A 17,501-nucleotide genomic window follows, 5' to 3' on the forward strand; every position below is an offset into this window, starting at 1 on the left:
CTTGTGAGTTAGCCCCTCTTTTAGCCGGCCGTGGTGAGAGACAGAGAGGTCTCGTATGGAATTTCCGCAGGTGGTACTTTATTGAGAGGGTACCAGCGAAAGGGATCCAGGGACGAGGAACCTCTGCCGACCAGAGGAAACCCAGGGGTTTTTATGGGACACCAGGGTGGGAGGAAAAGGGTACAGAACCAATCAATTGTAACAGATCTACATAAAATCCCGAGGGGGCTTGTGGGTCTCCGGACAGGTCGCCGTGGCTAGGAGGTTTGTCTTTGTCTTAGGGGCTCTGGGTGAAGTTGCGAAATTCTTCCTTTACTCCTCAGCTTGGCTCCCTCCAGGGCAGAGCAGCCGGGGCTCCGCCCACCCCCACAACCCATTAGAATGGTTCATCAAAATGACTCAGATGTTGGCCAATCATTGGGAGAGATGCCTAAATCTGTTAGGATTTTGAGTTCTATAGTACACTCTCAGGACAATGCCATGTCTGCATGTTTCATTTACTTAAGGAAATTCAGCCAGTGTTGATTGTGGACATCCCGTCTCTTACCTGTCAGGGCAATTAAATATTGCTTAGATTGCCCTTCAAACTGATAAAAAACAACCCTCCTTGGGTAACTAATTGTAATTCTGCACAGTATGTTCAGCTCTGGCAAATATTTTACCTAGATGCTTGATCCCACTTCCACTGACAGAAGACATGGAAAAGCCCAAGTCTGAGAGCCCAAGCCTCTCAGACTTGATGGAAAGACTGGAGCAAGGAAAACTCACCCCTCGTAGCTAGAGAGCACTCGAACATGCTAAGACATGATGGGAGGTATCCATGGGTATTGAGGGTGCTGGCTGATGTCCCTGAAAGGTGTCTTGATTTTTGAAAAATGCCATGGTGATCAGGAGGGATTACTGAGGACTGGAAGAAAGCACATATCACTCCCATTTTCAAGCAGGGCAAGAAAGAAAATCTGAGAAACTGCAGACTCATCTCAACCTGTATGAAGGTGATGGAACAATTTCCCCTGGTAGCTGCTTCCAAACATGAATGCCAGGAAGTTGACTGGTATAACACTGAAACACAAGAAAAGCTTTTTTACTTTGAGGGTGGTCAAACACTGGAATGGGATGCCCAGAGAGGTTATGGAATCTCCATCCTTGGAGATACTCAAAACTCATTAGCCAAGAGCTAGCCAACAGCCTCAGCTATTCTGTGATTATTGACTTTAACACAGCACATTGCAGGAAAAATACTGTATATGCACAGCAGAATCTTATTTTAATTTGTGAATATGCTGTGCCAACATCAAGGGTGCCATCTGAAAATTATTGTTACTGTTTCACTCATACAAGAGTGACATACTTGAGTGGACTAATGCACACTTTGTTTCTATGATCACACTCATGCATGCCTGTATGCTGAACGTGAGCTGAATGACAGGCAAAGAACATAAGTTCATCTCCCTAAACCTGGTTTATCAGGGAAAATGGCACATTCTGCACCTTTATTTTTTTATAAATTTTTTATTTCTAAATCAAGTCTACCTTGTATGCCTCAAAGGCATTGAGTTTTATCTCTGTGGCAGGACAGTTCTTATCCTGACCTACAGTACCTGACCTATTCCTTCAGCTGCCCAGTGTCTTTCTTTAGCTGTACAGATGAAAAGACAGGTCTTTGGCTCCCCTGTAATTACACAGACATACTTCTCATTCTCTACAGACCTCATTTTCTTTTTGTTTTCTTCCATTTGTTTCTGTCCTATGAGCAGGGGAAGTGTAGGGTTTGTTTATCTTTAGCTGTCTCCTCTGCAAGTTGTTCAGCTGTTTCCTTGGCCCCTCTGTTAACCATAATCCTCAACACAAGACTGAGTTGTTCTTTTTTCTAATTAAAAAAAAAAATAAAAAGTCTACAAGTTACAATAAAAAACTAGCTGTCCACCCACAATTATTTCTGTTCCTCTTCTTCTCTGCCCTCTCCTCAGATTTTCTACATTTTATTTTAGCTCTTTTCTTCTGTCATTCATAGAGTTCTTTCCTCTTTTATTATGTTTTCTTCATCTCAAACAGAACATTCTTTCTTATCCATAAAAGCATGCAATGTTTTTCTTTCTGCTGAGCACAAGAGAACTATAGGTGCAGTTGAAATTAGGATTTTTATTAATTTGTTGGTGTAATAGAAATTTTTAATATCTATTAATATCATGTTACTGGGCTTTGTCTCTAAATTACTCTCTCAGGCTTGTCAGAAACACATTCAACACTAAGAACAAGAGTGTGAGAAGTCTAGATTTGGCTTTTGACTCAGTCATCCCTGTCCTTTTTTTCAGCTCACAGCAGAACTCAACTTCCTTTTTAAAAGTCGTTCACTAGTGGAGAAGCTGTTTGATTTACTGTGAAAAATCTTCCAAATGGATCAAATATGGTTTGTAAAATTAATGAAAGGCTGACCTGATTGTCTTGTGAAGGTAATTCAGAGAGACATGCTAGTGCTCCTGACCCTCCTGGAGTGAAATACAAACAAGGACATTTCCTTTCAGCACAACCGTGTTTATGGAGCTCTCCTTATCACCACTCCATACCCCACAACCTGGTTGGCTTATAAAGCCAAGCCAAGCTAAAGGCTTCTTTTCCTCTGTGCTGGTTTTGTTGCAGTATTTCATGTGAGCAGCTGGGTGTGCAAAGTCAGAGGATGCTGGGTTTATAACTGCTGTCACTGTGCCCCCTGCTCCGTCAATATTGTCACATTGACTCACTGTTTTCATCACAATTTAAATAAGCCAGAGATGCAGTTTAAAAAGAAACGAATATTCAAAGCTTTTCCTCTATTTCTATTTTACATCGCAAAAGTGGAGAGTAAGGATCAAAAGATCACTCTCTACTCCTGATGAAATAAAGCCTGAAAACAGAGATGTTATTGTGAACTTTAGGGGCACAGATTTCAAAACGTGAGCATGCTTCACGGATGCTGCTGTGCACGGCAGCACCTTCCTCCTCGTTTCACTGCTGATACATCATTCCTGCCCTGCCCTCCAGTGGCCCAGAGCAGCCACAGGGCCCGGGGTTGCTGCTCTGCAGAGATCCCCTGATGCTTCGGGCTGAAGACAGAAGTGCTGCGGGTGTGGGTGTCAGCACCACAGCCGTGAGTTTCACGGGTGGTGAGCTGAGTGCCAACGATAAACACATACTGTCTATATGAGCCTTGCTTTTGCAAATGATGGGAATGAAAGCAGTATTGTGCATGCAGGGGTAAGGTCTCCCAAATTGCTTTTCTGCTCCTGCCTCTGGAAACCACATCACCAGGGAGAATGGAGTACTAAAAATCTTAAATTTCTGTCTGCGTGGGGAGAGAGATGGTTAACAGAAAACATGGTTAACAGAATTTTTGTCTTACTTTAACAAAGCATTTGAATCTTCAATCTTTCCATACAAGAAAGAGGGGAAACCAGAAGCATTCCAAGGAGAAGTGCTAAGCAAAGAAATTATGTTCTTTCTTTGTTTTAGCCTTGACAAAACAGTTCCTTGGTTCCTCTGCACAGACTGTGCTCCAGATAAAAAGGGTTTTAATGCAGCAGTATAACCTCTCAAAGCAATCAAAGTGACCAACAGATTGAAGGAAGAGTCAGAGCAAGCAAATATTTTTCTCAGTAGGTGGTGGAGAAACCTGAGGATTATGGCTAGATGAGATAGGATTCAAACATTTGGGAGAAGCAATTTTTGTCTTACTTTCCCTGAAAGGCCCAAAAGAAGTGAGTGGGCTGCAGAAGTCATCTCTAAACCACCTTTCCAACCTGGTGTGTGGCATCTGTTGTCTTAGCACAACAATTTTAGAACAGACAGAGCAACAACTTGAGAGTGTAACGAGCAAGTGATAGCTCAGGGACAAGACTGTGGAACAAATTCAGAAGTCTTGTCAAGGTCTAGAGACTGAGGTACAGCTGAGAGACCAGTCAGTGCACCTTCCAGTGCTCTAGCTCAGGACCTGTGCTGACATAACTGTGATCCCATTGAATCCCAAACTATATGCCTACTAAAAAATTCCCATGCTAGTGTTTTTGGCTCTGCTGTCAGTCCTTACCAGTGTTTTGGAATAGAGACCTGGGCAGTCCCAACATTACATCCCTGTGACGATCCCACCATTACAGCCCTATGACGATCCCACCATTACAGCCTTGCCCATATACGTGGAAAAAGAACAAGGATGACAGAGATTTGCAATCTGACAGTTTCAACTTTAGTAGGAGTGCCTGAATTGGCACAGTTGAAATTCTTTTGAAGTCACACAGCTCCTCAAGGGCTATTACCTTGTGGCTCAAGGCAGGATTTATGTACTAGGACCAGCACAGTCTGTGGCAAAACAAATATCCATAAACATAACAAACCTGACATACTCAATAGCGTGTTGCATCCAAGGAGGTAAGAATACAGCAGATGATTTGATGTAAATCCCAGTTTGCAATAAGCAGGTAATTTCTTTCATCTGCACAATAGTTAAGACTCACTGAAATTAAAAAGCAGATGTTTCTTAACCAAAAATAGTATAGCCCTATAGAAAGAAGAGTCCATGATACAGAGCAGTAAGTACCAACATAGGGAACAGGAATTCTTTTCTAATTATACAGGAGGAAGCTCATTCATTTCTAATCTAATAAAAATGAGTAGGATACATTTTTCCATAGCTAATACATATTCATAGTTTGGAGATTACTTTTATCAAATTGCTGCATTTCTGCCAATGTAGCAAAAGATTAATTAGAAAGAATGGATTCATTGTTGACCTGCACTGTTGATAAGACACGACATAAGAAAAGACAGGTATCCTTCATACAAGAAAGTTCCAGTTTTGAGAGGCAAAAATTGGCTGAGTGGAAGGCAGCTGCAGAGTAGAAATGTGCACCACAGTTACACAGCCTGTATAATCTTTGGAGTCAATGGAGACAAACCAGAATTGCAAGAAAACTGCCCACTTCATCCCAAAGAACAGCTCCAGACAGATTTATCTAACCTGTGTGAGATCTTGATGCAAGACAAAATAAGTTGCAGAAGCATCTCTTTCTCTGTTGATTGTAAAGGGAGACTGGACAACAAACTGAGATGCAGAGCATGACAATACAGAAGTCTGTACTGGGCAGTGAACTCTGTTTCCTTGTAATTGTCATTGTAATAGTGCTGGATTTTTTGTTCTGATATTCTGCCACCACAAACCTGAGAAATGGGAACTAGTGCTAGACCTTCTCCACCATACCCATGACTATCCTCCATCATCTTACAAAGAAATCCCTCTTTTGCTGTTTAGAGACACAGGAACTAATGATCTAATAGGAGTTTTTTTCCATACAAGCTCATACGTCACTGTATGCCTATGAATATAGCGGGAACTGCAAGTCTGCTTTCCACTGTCAAAAAAAATAGTAATTATCATATGTCTAATGTGTACATCTCAAAATATGCAGCACCTTCTGTACCTGTGTGACCTCTTGGCACAGTACAGATTACATAATTTCTACACATAGGACAGCCAACTCACTGTACAGGTGATTTTATGCTGGCCTCGTTTCTATCTGTGATATTTTTGGTTGGGGTAGAGTTAATTTTCTTCACAGTGACTAGTGCGGGGTTATGTTCCAGATTTGTGCTGGAAACAGAATTGATAATTCAAGGATATTTTGATTATCAATGATCAGTGCTTACACAGCATCAAGGCCTTTTCTGTTTCTCACCCCATCTCATCAGCAAGAGGGCTGGGAATGCACAAGGAGATGGGATGGGACATAGCCAGGACAGGTGATCTCAGCTGGCCCCAGGAATACCTTAGACCATATGGTCATGCTCAGCATGTAAAGCTGGGGGAAGAAGCAGGCAGAACATTCAGAGTGCTTTCCTGGGGATGCCTGAACACCTGCTTGACTATGGGGAGTGAATCTCTTGTTTTGCTTTGCTTGTGTGCTCACCTTCAGCTTTATCTACTAAACTGTCATTATCCCAGCCTAAGGGTTTTCTAATTCTTACTCCTCTGATTCTCTTCCCCATCTGACTGGGTGGGGAATTGAGTGAATGTTTGTGTGGCACTAAGCTGCCAGTTGGCATTAAACCATGACACTCTTAAATTTTTCCCAGCGACAGCTACTTAAAAAAAAAGAACTATTATATATGAAAGTGCAACTTTAAACAACATTCAAGTTCTCCAAATTCAAATTTGTCTAGACATGGTAGTATAAACATGCTTCTGAAAGTACAACAACTTCCGAAAATGGAAATTAGATAAATTGAACAAAGAAGATTTTATTTTTAAAATTAGGAATCCTATCCTACAAAAAACAAAGCATTAGTTACATTGGGAAAAACCTCACATTTTCAATTTAAAAGGTTTTTTGACATTAATGCGTTATGGCTTTGCTCTGGTAATCTCACTTCATAAGCCTTCAGGTGATAGGTGTGTATTTCTCCATAAAGCCAGAACACAAACTATTACTGTAGGTGAGTGAGTTCATGAGTATGGCTGGCATAGGTTTGCCTAGGATGAAACAAAGGAAAGAGTTGAACCCACCAAAAAATCTTGGTGGTGCAGTTGGCAGGGACAAAATATATAAAGTTTTTTAAATACAGTGACATGGAGATGTGGCAGCAGCTCCAAAGTAGTGATTGTTCTCCTGAATCAGCATATTTCTGTACTGACCTCTTCTAGATAGGGAAAATAAAATTTTAAAAAAATCAGAAGCATCTGCCTTCAGAATTCTCTGCATTGCCAAGCACAACAGAGATCTTTCTGACATACAAAATTAGAGAATTAAGATTCATCTCCTGGGACCCAAGAGAGCAGGAGTTTAAAAAATGTTCTTAGACACCATTGTTCATTGCTTTTATTTTATTGGGTAGCTGATACCTTCTAAAGACAAACATTAAGAAATACTATCCCAAAACTTACATACTTTTGAGAATGTACAGAACTGTTTCCATATTATAATTGTAGGGGCTTTTTTATTATTACTCTATTTCCTAAAAAGATTTTCTCAATTCTTACAGCAAAAGTCTTTTAAAAGATAAATTTCAATGACAATTTTATGTAGGAAACCAAGTATAATGCTTATTGGTTACTGTTGTTTCATGTTGGTTCTTGAGAAGCTGATTGTGGATTGATTGCTGGACCCAGAAGGAACTGCTGGTGGGGGCAGCAAGGTCATTTTCATTTGCTTTTATCTACAGAGAAGAGAAAGACAATATGATATCATCTTTCAAAAGAAAATCTCTTCTTTGCAATTTGTCACTCAGAGGTAATAATGGAGAAGGAGTGCTAGGAGCTAGAAAGAATGATTATTGCTCCCTCACTCTACCGAAGCTTTAGCCTTTAGTCCTCTCTATTAGAAAAGCTTTTCCCTTAGGACAGAGAAAAACAAATAGGATACCATGCTCTGTTGCTGCTACCGATGCCCTGGATGAGGTTCACTCTAAGGTAGCTTTAAAGTAATGATATCCTGAAATGTGGAAAAGCTAATTTCACCTTCCTACCATAGCAGGTTTGTCCCTGTCCCGCATTAATTAGCACTAAGAACAGACTCATTTTATATGAGGTGCAAACTGGGGCTTTCTGTTCACCTACTGGGAAATAATTTCTCAAACTAGCTGATCTCATTGTTGATTGGTACACTCATGCACCCAAAACTTCAGCTTGGATTTTGGCATGCTTCCTGTCACTCACTGTTCCCCCAGCCCATATTAATCAACTGCCCTGCTGTAGCAGACAACATTTCAGCTGCAGTTGACACAGAGCAGCAGCATGGCTCGACTGAAGGACTCACCTAGTTTTTACCTTTTCCTGAAGCATTTCCTCTACTTGTTAAACAGAGAGTGAGGTGGTGTCACTAGTCCTTGTCCTCAGTTGCATCATCCCACTCATATGCTGCACTGCATTGATCTTTGCTTGGTTCTTCTAAGAGACACTTAAACTCACCAAGGCAACACAAAACTAACCCAGAAAACAAAGCTAATTGATTTCTGCTCACAGAAAGATCTGCCAAGCACCGGGGCATATACAAGGACTGTCAATAACCAAGTTACACACTGTGAACACTGGAGAGGATGGAAGGGGAGATCCTGGGTGTTACTCCTGTTAGCAGTGATGAGCTCACACTAATTCAAACACTGCTGGCACTGGCTGCAGCACCTTTATTTGTGGAATCACAGAATGGCATGGGTTGGAAGGAACCTTACAGATCATCTCGTTCCAACCCCTCTGCCATGCATCCCAGACTTCCATTAGACCAGGCTGCTCAGATCCTCACCCAGCCTGGCCTTGAACACTTCTGGGGATGGGGCATCCACAAATTCTCTGGGTAACCTGTTCCAGGTCCTTACCAACTTCATAGTAAAGAATTCCTTCCTAAAATCTAAACTAAACCTACTTTCGCTTTCACTGTAAAGCTATTCTGTCTTGTCCTACTACTCCATGCCCTTGTAAAAAAAAATCCCTCTCCAGCTTGCTTATAGACTTCCTTTAGGTACTGAAAGGCTGCTCCAAGGTCTCTCTGGAGCCTTCTCTTTTCATGAAGACAGCTTTTGTTTTTGCAAAACAAATCTGTCAGCTTAACCCAAGCAGCACATTTGTTGGGGAGTTATTGTCTGTAACACAGGAAAACTAACAAATTTAATTTTTCACATCAAGCTGGTTTTGTTTGGGGTTTTGGGTTTTTTTCCTGTAAATTTGCAAGTCAAAGAGTCATGCTTCATTTTGTACTCCTGTTGCTACCTCAACTCAGGTTTTGTATGGGCCTTCATACCCATGTCCCAGTCTAGCAGTTAAACTCTGTCAATTTCTTTTGACTGAACTTTAAAATGGGGTTCCAATCAAAAAGAGGTTCTCCAAGGCTGCCACACTTTTCTGTCGAATTTACAGATATCAAGACAAATCAATTTCTGAGAGGGCTTATTTCAGACAAGCCTGTCACCAGAGAGACAGCCTGCTACACTTCTTTTTCTTGAAGTTTCAGAGAAGAATTAACTAATTTTCATTAACCAAAAGAGATGGTTACCTGCAACTGCCAAAACTGGGAAATGAGCCTGTTATTTTCGCATGACGGTTCCTGAGACCATGCCTGTATATGGTGTCCTCTTGACAGGAACAGGTTGACATACCTGCAATAAAATGTATTAAATCTTTCTCTTCTCTTGCAATTCCTAATTAGACAAAATTGAAATAGAAGTCCTATGATAATCCATCTTTCTATGAAATGTATCCCAATACTTTTATCTAACTTCTCTCTGGAAAAGATCGTATGCACTGGGATTAATCTATTCAGTTCTCAGTTTTCATCAGGAGCTGGGTGGCTAAATCTGTTCAACAGTGTAACAATCCAATTCTAAATCCATTTTTTTAAGAAACCACATGGTCCACCTCATTTTATGGATTCCTCTATTTTTTAGAGTATTCACATTTTCCAGTAATGTTTTTAATATGCCAGGTAAGAGAGGTAAATAAATATCACCGAAACAAAGTAAATTCTGCCTTGTGTGGATATCTATCATTCACTGTTCTAGCTGCTGGCTACAGTAGGTTGAGCTAGTTGAAAAATCACTTCTGAAGACATGCTGCAATTAATATTGGGGTTAAGGGAAAATTCCTTCTAGCTTTAATATGAAATGGAAACCACTATGTTCATGGAAGTCTTTCAGAATTGTGTAATTATCAGATTTCTTTTAAATTTCAGTTTAGTTAAGTTTTGATACTCTATGTATGAACATGAAGGCAGCTTGCTACGTCCTGTGAAATTGTGGTTTTTGGAGGAAAGCCTCATTCAGCCACTTTTACATGCCCTTCTCAGTCCATTAACACAACAGCAGAAAGAAATAAACAGAATTATCCTGGGGGCATTTCTCTGGAGTTATTTCACATGGATTCGAGTCTGTTTTTCACAGTCTGATTCAACTTTTAGATCCTTCAGTGAATCCCACTGATTCAGGTGGTGATTTTAAAACATACTTACTCAGTGTGCTTTTGAAAATCCTATTCACAGTACACTAAGGATGCAAAAGCATCCTGAATGCTTGCATAGTAAATAGGCACTGAAATGCCAATCTTTATGTATTTGAAATATTTCTCCTTAAAAAACAGAAGAGAACAAAAGCTTGAACAGAGCTATTTTTCTTGGCCCAGCAGTGCCATTCACACGTGTTCCGTTTTTAACACATTCTTGCTGGAACACAGCAAAATGTTTAACACCCCACAGGATTTAGCTCGAAATATCTGATCCATGAAAAAATTAGAAAATTCTTCATTTTTTCGTTGGTGCAATATTTCTTCCTGCATATGAAATTTGGGCTCTCTGATTTTCAGTGAAGTCAGTGATGAAATGTAGCAGCTAGAAGCTTTGCTCAGAAGCAAAACTTGGTCCACTTTCATTGCAAATAGGACATGTTTATTTTTAAAAGTACTGAGGCTTAGTTCATGAGCTGTACAGACTACTGTAAGAGCAGGAACTAGTATATGATATTTTTCTGTAAGATAAAGAGCAATAAAATTTGAGTGAGTCTTTGTTTCCTTTCCTCCCACCTTGGCATATTTTGATTAGTAAGGAAAATTACCATTGAATCCCCAAACTTCTCTTCCCAAGAGCTAGTTATCCTCATGTTGTACAAGGCATTACAGAGATTTATTAGTTTAATTAACCTGTTCCCGCTGCCTGACTCGCTTGTAGACATATGGAGGGAATGGTGGACGGGAGACATATTTGCCTTCTCCTGCTGTGACATTGAAAACTCCACCTTCATAAACCACTTTGCCTCTTGAAACTGTCACAACTGGAACGCCATGGCAGACCATTCCTTCAAATATATTGAAGTTATTTGCCTGGTGATGTGTCTTTGCAGATATTGTCCTGTGTTTACAAAAACAGCACACAAAATACAACACACAAAATTACTATGATCCTTGCATTTGACTTCATTATAAAATTTTGATAAAATGATATAGGAAGAAAATTTAGCAACATTATTTAACTATGACACTGTACAGTACATCATAAAGCAGCTGTAAAAATAGGATAGCGCAATAACATTTCATTGAACAGTAATTGCATTTCAAAAGAATGAAGAGGGAGTCAAAAGGACAGAACTCAGCAACCTTTAAATGCAAAATTTTCCACTACAAAAGAGATCAGTGGAAAAAAAGAAGGTTGTAATATTTTCTTTGGATAACATGATTTAATTTTGCCTTGTCAAGCAAATATCTATGCACAATTCAGAAAATCAATCAGAAAAAGCTCTGACCTTTTAGCTGGAATGACTTGCAATTTCAAGTTTGAAAAGCATGGCTGTAATGTTTCAAAGACTGAATCTCACAAATAACAAAAAACCATTTCATTGGAAAGTCAGTAGATGGTAATGATTTTTGGTAATGCTTAGTGTGAGCTGGATTGATTCAATGACTGACTGCCCAAATATCTTAATGCTGCTAAATAATAACAACATCACACTTCTTCATACTTTTTCTCCAAGGGTATTATGTAAATTATAATTTCAGACTTCAACAGTACTTATTTCAGTCATGATATTATTGCTTTTTGTATATATATATCTCATTCTATATGATTTCCATTTTTCTAGACAATTTTTCCAACTCCAACTGGCTACTTTAAAGGCAGAGCCAAAGCTAGATCTGACATTACTATCTGGAAGTCCAGGCTGTGTGCACTTCCTTTATTGTCTATTTTTCCTACTAAGCTATTTACTATATGCTGCAATTACAAACTTTGAATTTCAGTTAATTATTTTATTAACTTCCAGTACCCAATCTACAGATTATATCTATTATTTAGAGAGTTTATAGTTTTATTGTCATTTATAGTTTCTGAAAAGAAAGAAGTTTCACACTTTTGGCTACCAGTCTGGCTTTTTCCAGGATGGGTGCTCATGCAACCAAAAATCTATCATGCATATATTACAATGCATATACATGCATTCATAGTATTCCAGAGATTACACTTTTTTGCAAAGGAATTATCAAAGTCAAAAGCAATATAAAATATTAATAGATTAAAGTATCAATCAATTTGGAGAAGATTTTTTTTTAAACTTTAGTCAATATTCTTGTCAAAATGAGAAAACCACAAAAATATCTGTATCTTACTTGGAGTATAGCCATTTTCAAAAATAATCACATTAAATATTTGAAATGATTACTCAAAAAGAGGAAAAAATAATTCAAGGAAGAATACTTAATTTCCTTTCATATCATTCTTTTGAACTAAGAGCAATTGTTTCTGCTATGGGCTACATTTAAATCTTGGTGGTAACTGACATTTCAAAGGCTATATATATGCAAATACCGTCTGTAACCGGTCTACCCATGGGAATAAAAACTTTGCCTTATACAACACACCTTGGACAGAAAACTTATACATGCCTGCTCACCAGTATCAGCATCATCTTGTAGGTTCACATTGGGAAAAATCAAACCTCTCTTGTTTTCACTGGTCCTATTGAATGCTGTCAAACACATTTATCCACGGTTGTTAGAACAGCCCTATTAGGAGTTTGTGAACATACTCCTCTAGCTTACTGCATTACCCTTATGGGTCCAATTACTAGAACAGTAAGTAAGAACAACTGTAATATAATGATCTTTAGCATTCTCTGCATGTATATCCCATCTACTTGCACAACAGCACCAGGACATGAAAAGTGGAGAAGGTAATTTGAGGAAGAACAGAAAAATAAGCAAGATCCTTCATTATTATGTGAGCTGTTTAAATGTGCTAGAACAGGATCACTAGAGGTAACCATGCCTCAGAGGTAAGTACGTCCTTCATTTAAAGATACAAAATGAATGGAAGTTGGCACATTTAAAAGTAATATCTATTTATACAGCTAAACCTTGCAATAGGACAAAACACATTTCCAGAGCTTGCCTTAACAATAAACCTCAATAGAATTAATTTATAACTGTTCTGTTGAAGCAAACTCTAGATCATGCTGCCCTTTCTGAAGGTGAATTGAATTTTCCCTGATGGAAATCACCAAAATTTGCTTGTGGTTTAACCCTTTGACATTATCAATGTCAGTAAAAGTTTCAGGTAACAAGCAAGCAAAGAAATAGAACTAGATGGTATGTTTGGGTCTGAAGCTCTCAATTCAGCAATCTTATGCAACAGACTGTTTACAGCTCTATCACCAATTTCGGTAGCAGGCAGCTTAGCAAATTTCTGATGTTTGCTCTCAGCAAAACCAATTGTAACCTACTAAAAATCCGAGATACCAAGACTGCCACCATGGTAGAGTACAACTTAATAGCTGTCTCCAGCATCCTAAGTGATGCCTGACATAAGAGGTTACTCAGCATGAGAACAGATTCTGAGTCCAGGTTTCAAAAATTTGTATTGCATTTTAAAAATAAAATTTGGAAAAATTCTCTAATTCTGGTTATAAATTGCAGAGGCTCATTTCAAACAACCCTTTCTCAAATGGAGACTGAGATCAAAACAATTACTTCCACAATTAAAACAACATTCTCCTCTACAAAGAGGACATTCTAAAGACATCAGGTCCTGTATTGTTCTTACATCAGTGTTTCCATGCAGTTCACTTCAGCTGCTTCCGATACACCTGGCTTGCAAAGCTGTTTGAATCTATTAATATATACATTGCCATTCTCTAGTACCAAAGAGGAAGACATGCTTCTAAATTTGTCTTTTTCACCAGCATATTTCTGTCCAACTAATTTGGAGTCAAAGAGTAATTTAGCCTAAGAACAACTGACAGATTTGCTCTAACTGTGTGAAGGTTTAGTGACTAGTACTACTGTATTTATTTGTGCTCTGTGCGAGAAAGGACTTTACAGCCACTTCTAGAGTATTGCAACTAAATTAAATACAGACTGCAGCTTGAAACTTGTAAAAGGGCAGAACTAAGACTAATGCATCAACACGTAGGGTGAAATTCAAGACTATACAGGTCAAGTTATGACCTAAAACTTCATTAAGGAGTTAGAGGGACCAGTTTTCATCTCAACAAACATGTCTATGCTTCAGTCAGAGATTGAAACACTAAACAGTGAGTTACAATTGGGCAGGAGGGGGACATGGTGAAGAAAAACCATTAGAGTGATCTTATACCTTTTGTAATGCATAGGACATGAAGTTACACCAGCTCTAGAACCAAAACTTTTACTACCATAAGGATTGTCCCTTTAATTTTCAAGGTCACATAAGCAAGCAAGTGAAGAATTTAACTACATTTAATGGAAATGGCTGCATAACTCATCCAGATTTCTTCTTAAATTTCAGATATAGGAATATGAAGGAATGCTGTTGACAACAGACCTTAGCCAAGAATAGCTCTTCAACATCTCAGTAAAGGGAGGATACCTATTTTATAATCAATTAATTACCTAATTTAATAAAGTAATAAAGCCTGTAATTTAAAACAGCTCCTTTGTTGACAGCTGCCAAAGAAAACCACATATGTAGGAGTGAGTATCTGAGCTGTAAGTAACTTCTCTCAATGCTTATAGTGCAGTATCTCTGAGCTTTTCAGAGTTGGGGTAGGTAAGAAATGTCACTTTGCTAAGGACAGTATCAGCCCTTGCAAGTTGTCTCTTCTCATCTCTTTCAGATGCCTTTGAACGCTACATCTTGTTAACCTGCTTTTCTAAAATCTCACCTTTCAGTGAGATTTTTTCACCTTTCAGGGTTTTCTGAGTCACCACTCATTTATAATGATAATTAGGAGTTTTATTATAAAGAAAATGAAAGAACAGGAAAAACAGAATAGAGGAAAAATAAGCCTTAAAATCTATGTGTAAAAATGCTAGCTATAAACCTATAATCTGGATTAAAAACCTCATGACCTACTTTATATTAAGGAATTGCAATAATTGCATATGCAAATATATGCAGACAACTATTCATAAAGTTATGTTCTGAGCCTCTTAAAAACATCTTCAATAAACATTACTTTTGAGAAGTCATAGGAATTGAGAAGATTTGTAGATAAAAACAGATGCAAGAAGAGGCAGGAAGGTAATGTCCGGGAGCTTCAGATCAAAGCAACATATCTGAAGTAATGGGATCTTTATTTCATGCAATCATATCTCCTAAAATGCATCGTTGTAAAGGGGGGCAGAGAATGACAACAAAACAGATTTTTTATTATGGTAAGTAGCTCATTTTTCAACAACAGTATCCAGTCTGGTACGACTAATTGTTCCAAGTTGATACAGGATAGAAGTAAACATTTCTAAAAACTGTGGGCAGGAGAGAAGCAGTAATGAGAAATTAGCTTGCAGAAAAGCTTACAAAAAGAGAACACAAATTAGTTTATTCATGACTAGAGAAGATCTTGAAGTGTTTACAAAGGAAAAAAGTCAAAATTATGTAAGGGGAAAATAAAGAATGATTTAACTTTTTGGGTAACATTTCTGAGATTCACTTCTTTAAAGAGACCAAGTGGCATTTTGGAGACAGCAAGTTACTAGGGAAACATACATCATACACTCTCAGAGACCTTATCTCATTACAGTTCACAGAACCAGAGTGTCACTGAGGTTGGAAAGCATCTCTGGAGATCATCTATTCCAAGCCCTCTGTTCTGATCAGGGTCAGTCAAAATAGGCTTCTCAGGACCCAGTTAAATTGGGTTTTAAGTGCCTCCAAAGAGGAAATCTACAATCTCTGTGGGCAACTTGTGCCACTCTTTGATCACCATCACAGAAAAACAATATTATTTATCATGTTGAAATGAAATTTCCTATATTTTAATTTATGTCTATTGTTTCCTTCTCCCCATTCTCTTAATTTGAAATAAGATATCTTTGGCAGGATTCTGGTGAATTAGTGTAAATTCATGCATGCACACCTCTTTCACTTGTGCAAAAGAGCATGAGGCTATGGAAAATGCCAGAACATACTTGTCCTATGCATAGATATTTGTACATTATTTCATTTTGTCTCATTGTGACTCAATGCAGTCATCCATATATTCAGTATTCAAAATTATGCTCATTTATCAAAAGAGTAAGTTGCAGCATTATTTATTCTAATCTTCAGCTAACATCTTGGTTTCTTCCTCTCTTATGTTACTAAAAATTACAGGCAGTTACTTGGCAGAGTGCTTAAACGTTGTAACATCCCCCCTTAAGCCTCTGAGGCTGAAGACTTGACTACAAATGAGACAGACATAGGCTGCAGATTTTGGTTCTAACAAATGCAAAAGATCTAGCCATGAACATATCCACATGCAAGCAAAGGTATTGAGGGAATATATGCCAGCAGACAGGGGAACTGACATTTTGCTGATTCACATCCAGCCACTGTTTCCCTTAATATGCAAAAATAGAAAACACATCTTCCTCTGTCATGTCAGGCAGGTAGATTATGGAGTGACCAGTCCTTTTCCTCCCTCCCATTCCCACCTCAGGCTTCCCACATTTCCTGCAGGACCCCTCTCTGGCAGCTGTACTGGGGCTGCAGCCACCACTCAGGGCTCAGGGCTTGAGCCCAGCTCCACCAGCACATGTGGGGCACACACTGGGCCTGCCAAAGTGGGCCGCTCCAGCAAAGCTCAAAGAAGGTGGTGCTACCTGCACAGCCAGATCTGCTTTTGCAATGAGAAGTATCTAACTTCTCAGCTATATTTAATGAGGGAAACACCCTGGGGTGTGTGGCTTCCCAATTTACATGTTGTTATAACGAAGTGGCTGGACTTAGAAAGTTAAACTCTATTTGAGACAGGTTTTTTATCCTTATGGGTGTTTGATCTTGCCTTTAGGACCTGATCTGGAGTTTACTTGCAAGGCTCCGACAGGCTTCAGTGAATTAATTGAGCCCTAATATCTTCTGGGAGTGGGATGTCTCTTTATGAGACCTTTAGGACCTTCTGCACCTATTTTACAAGGGATGCTCAGCTCTTTTCACTGCCTGAGTTGGGTACTGCAGTATTTAGATTCCTTGCTGAGCATTTCTGAAACAAACCCTAGAAATATACTTTTGCTTGCTTTCAAATAGCTAAAGGCATCAGCTGTAGAGGACACTGTCTTGCTGACAGGTGATATTCCCTTTCCCTTACTTTGCTCTCTCCTCCTGAAAGTCTTTACAGTTGCTTTTGTTTCACAGACTTGGGGCTTTAATATTCTTTGTGTGCAGCTGAAAGAAGTCAGTGAACAGTCTTGGTCAAAGCATAGATTAAAATAAAATGGTACAGTGAGTACACATTTGCTGCCTACATGCATTTTCTCAAGGAGTTTTCACAGAACAATCCTGTTTGCACAGACTGTACTTGGGATGCTGAGGGTGTTGAGGGTGTTGAGGTCTGCAATATGATATTTGGTAGCACATGGCTTGCAACAAACCAACAGATCCCTTTTATATTTTTGTGGCCTTTAATTAATGGAATAAGTATAAGGAGGCTAATGAAAAGACCTACTTTGGCAAGACTCACAACCCATCTTTTGTAATGCAGTTCTAACCAATTTGTACATTTAATGTTTCTTCCCAATAATGCTTGCTGTCATGCAGACCTGATAAAACCAA

The 17,501-nt window shown here is 38.8% G+C and overlaps 1 protein-coding gene across 1 annotated transcript in view; it reads right to left on the reverse strand.

Moving 5' to 3' along the window:
- Positions 1–6,839: 6,839 nt before the first annotated feature.
- The window catches only part of DPYS (dihydropyrimidinase), a 30,311-nt gene continuing 19,649 nt past the window's right edge, over positions 6,840–17,501 (reverse strand). Inside the window, exons 8-10 of the mRNA XM_066334717.1 lie at positions 10,646–10,853; positions 9,012–9,114; positions 6,840–7,182 (exon numbers count right to left, since the gene is read on the reverse strand). Of these exons, the coding sequence (XP_066190814.1) occupies positions 9,043–9,114; positions 10,646–10,853 (280 nt within the window). The 3' untranslated portion in view covers positions 6,840–7,182; positions 9,012–9,042. The remainder of the gene's footprint in view (positions 7,183–9,011; positions 9,115–10,645; positions 10,854–17,501) is intronic.

This window comes from Sylvia atricapilla, chromosome 1 (genome assembly GCF_009819655.1).
Source record: "Sylvia atricapilla isolate bSylAtr1 chromosome 1, bSylAtr1.pri, whole genome shotgun sequence".
Lineage (NCBI taxonomy): Eukaryota > Metazoa > Chordata > Aves > Passeriformes > Sylviidae > Sylvia > Sylvia atricapilla.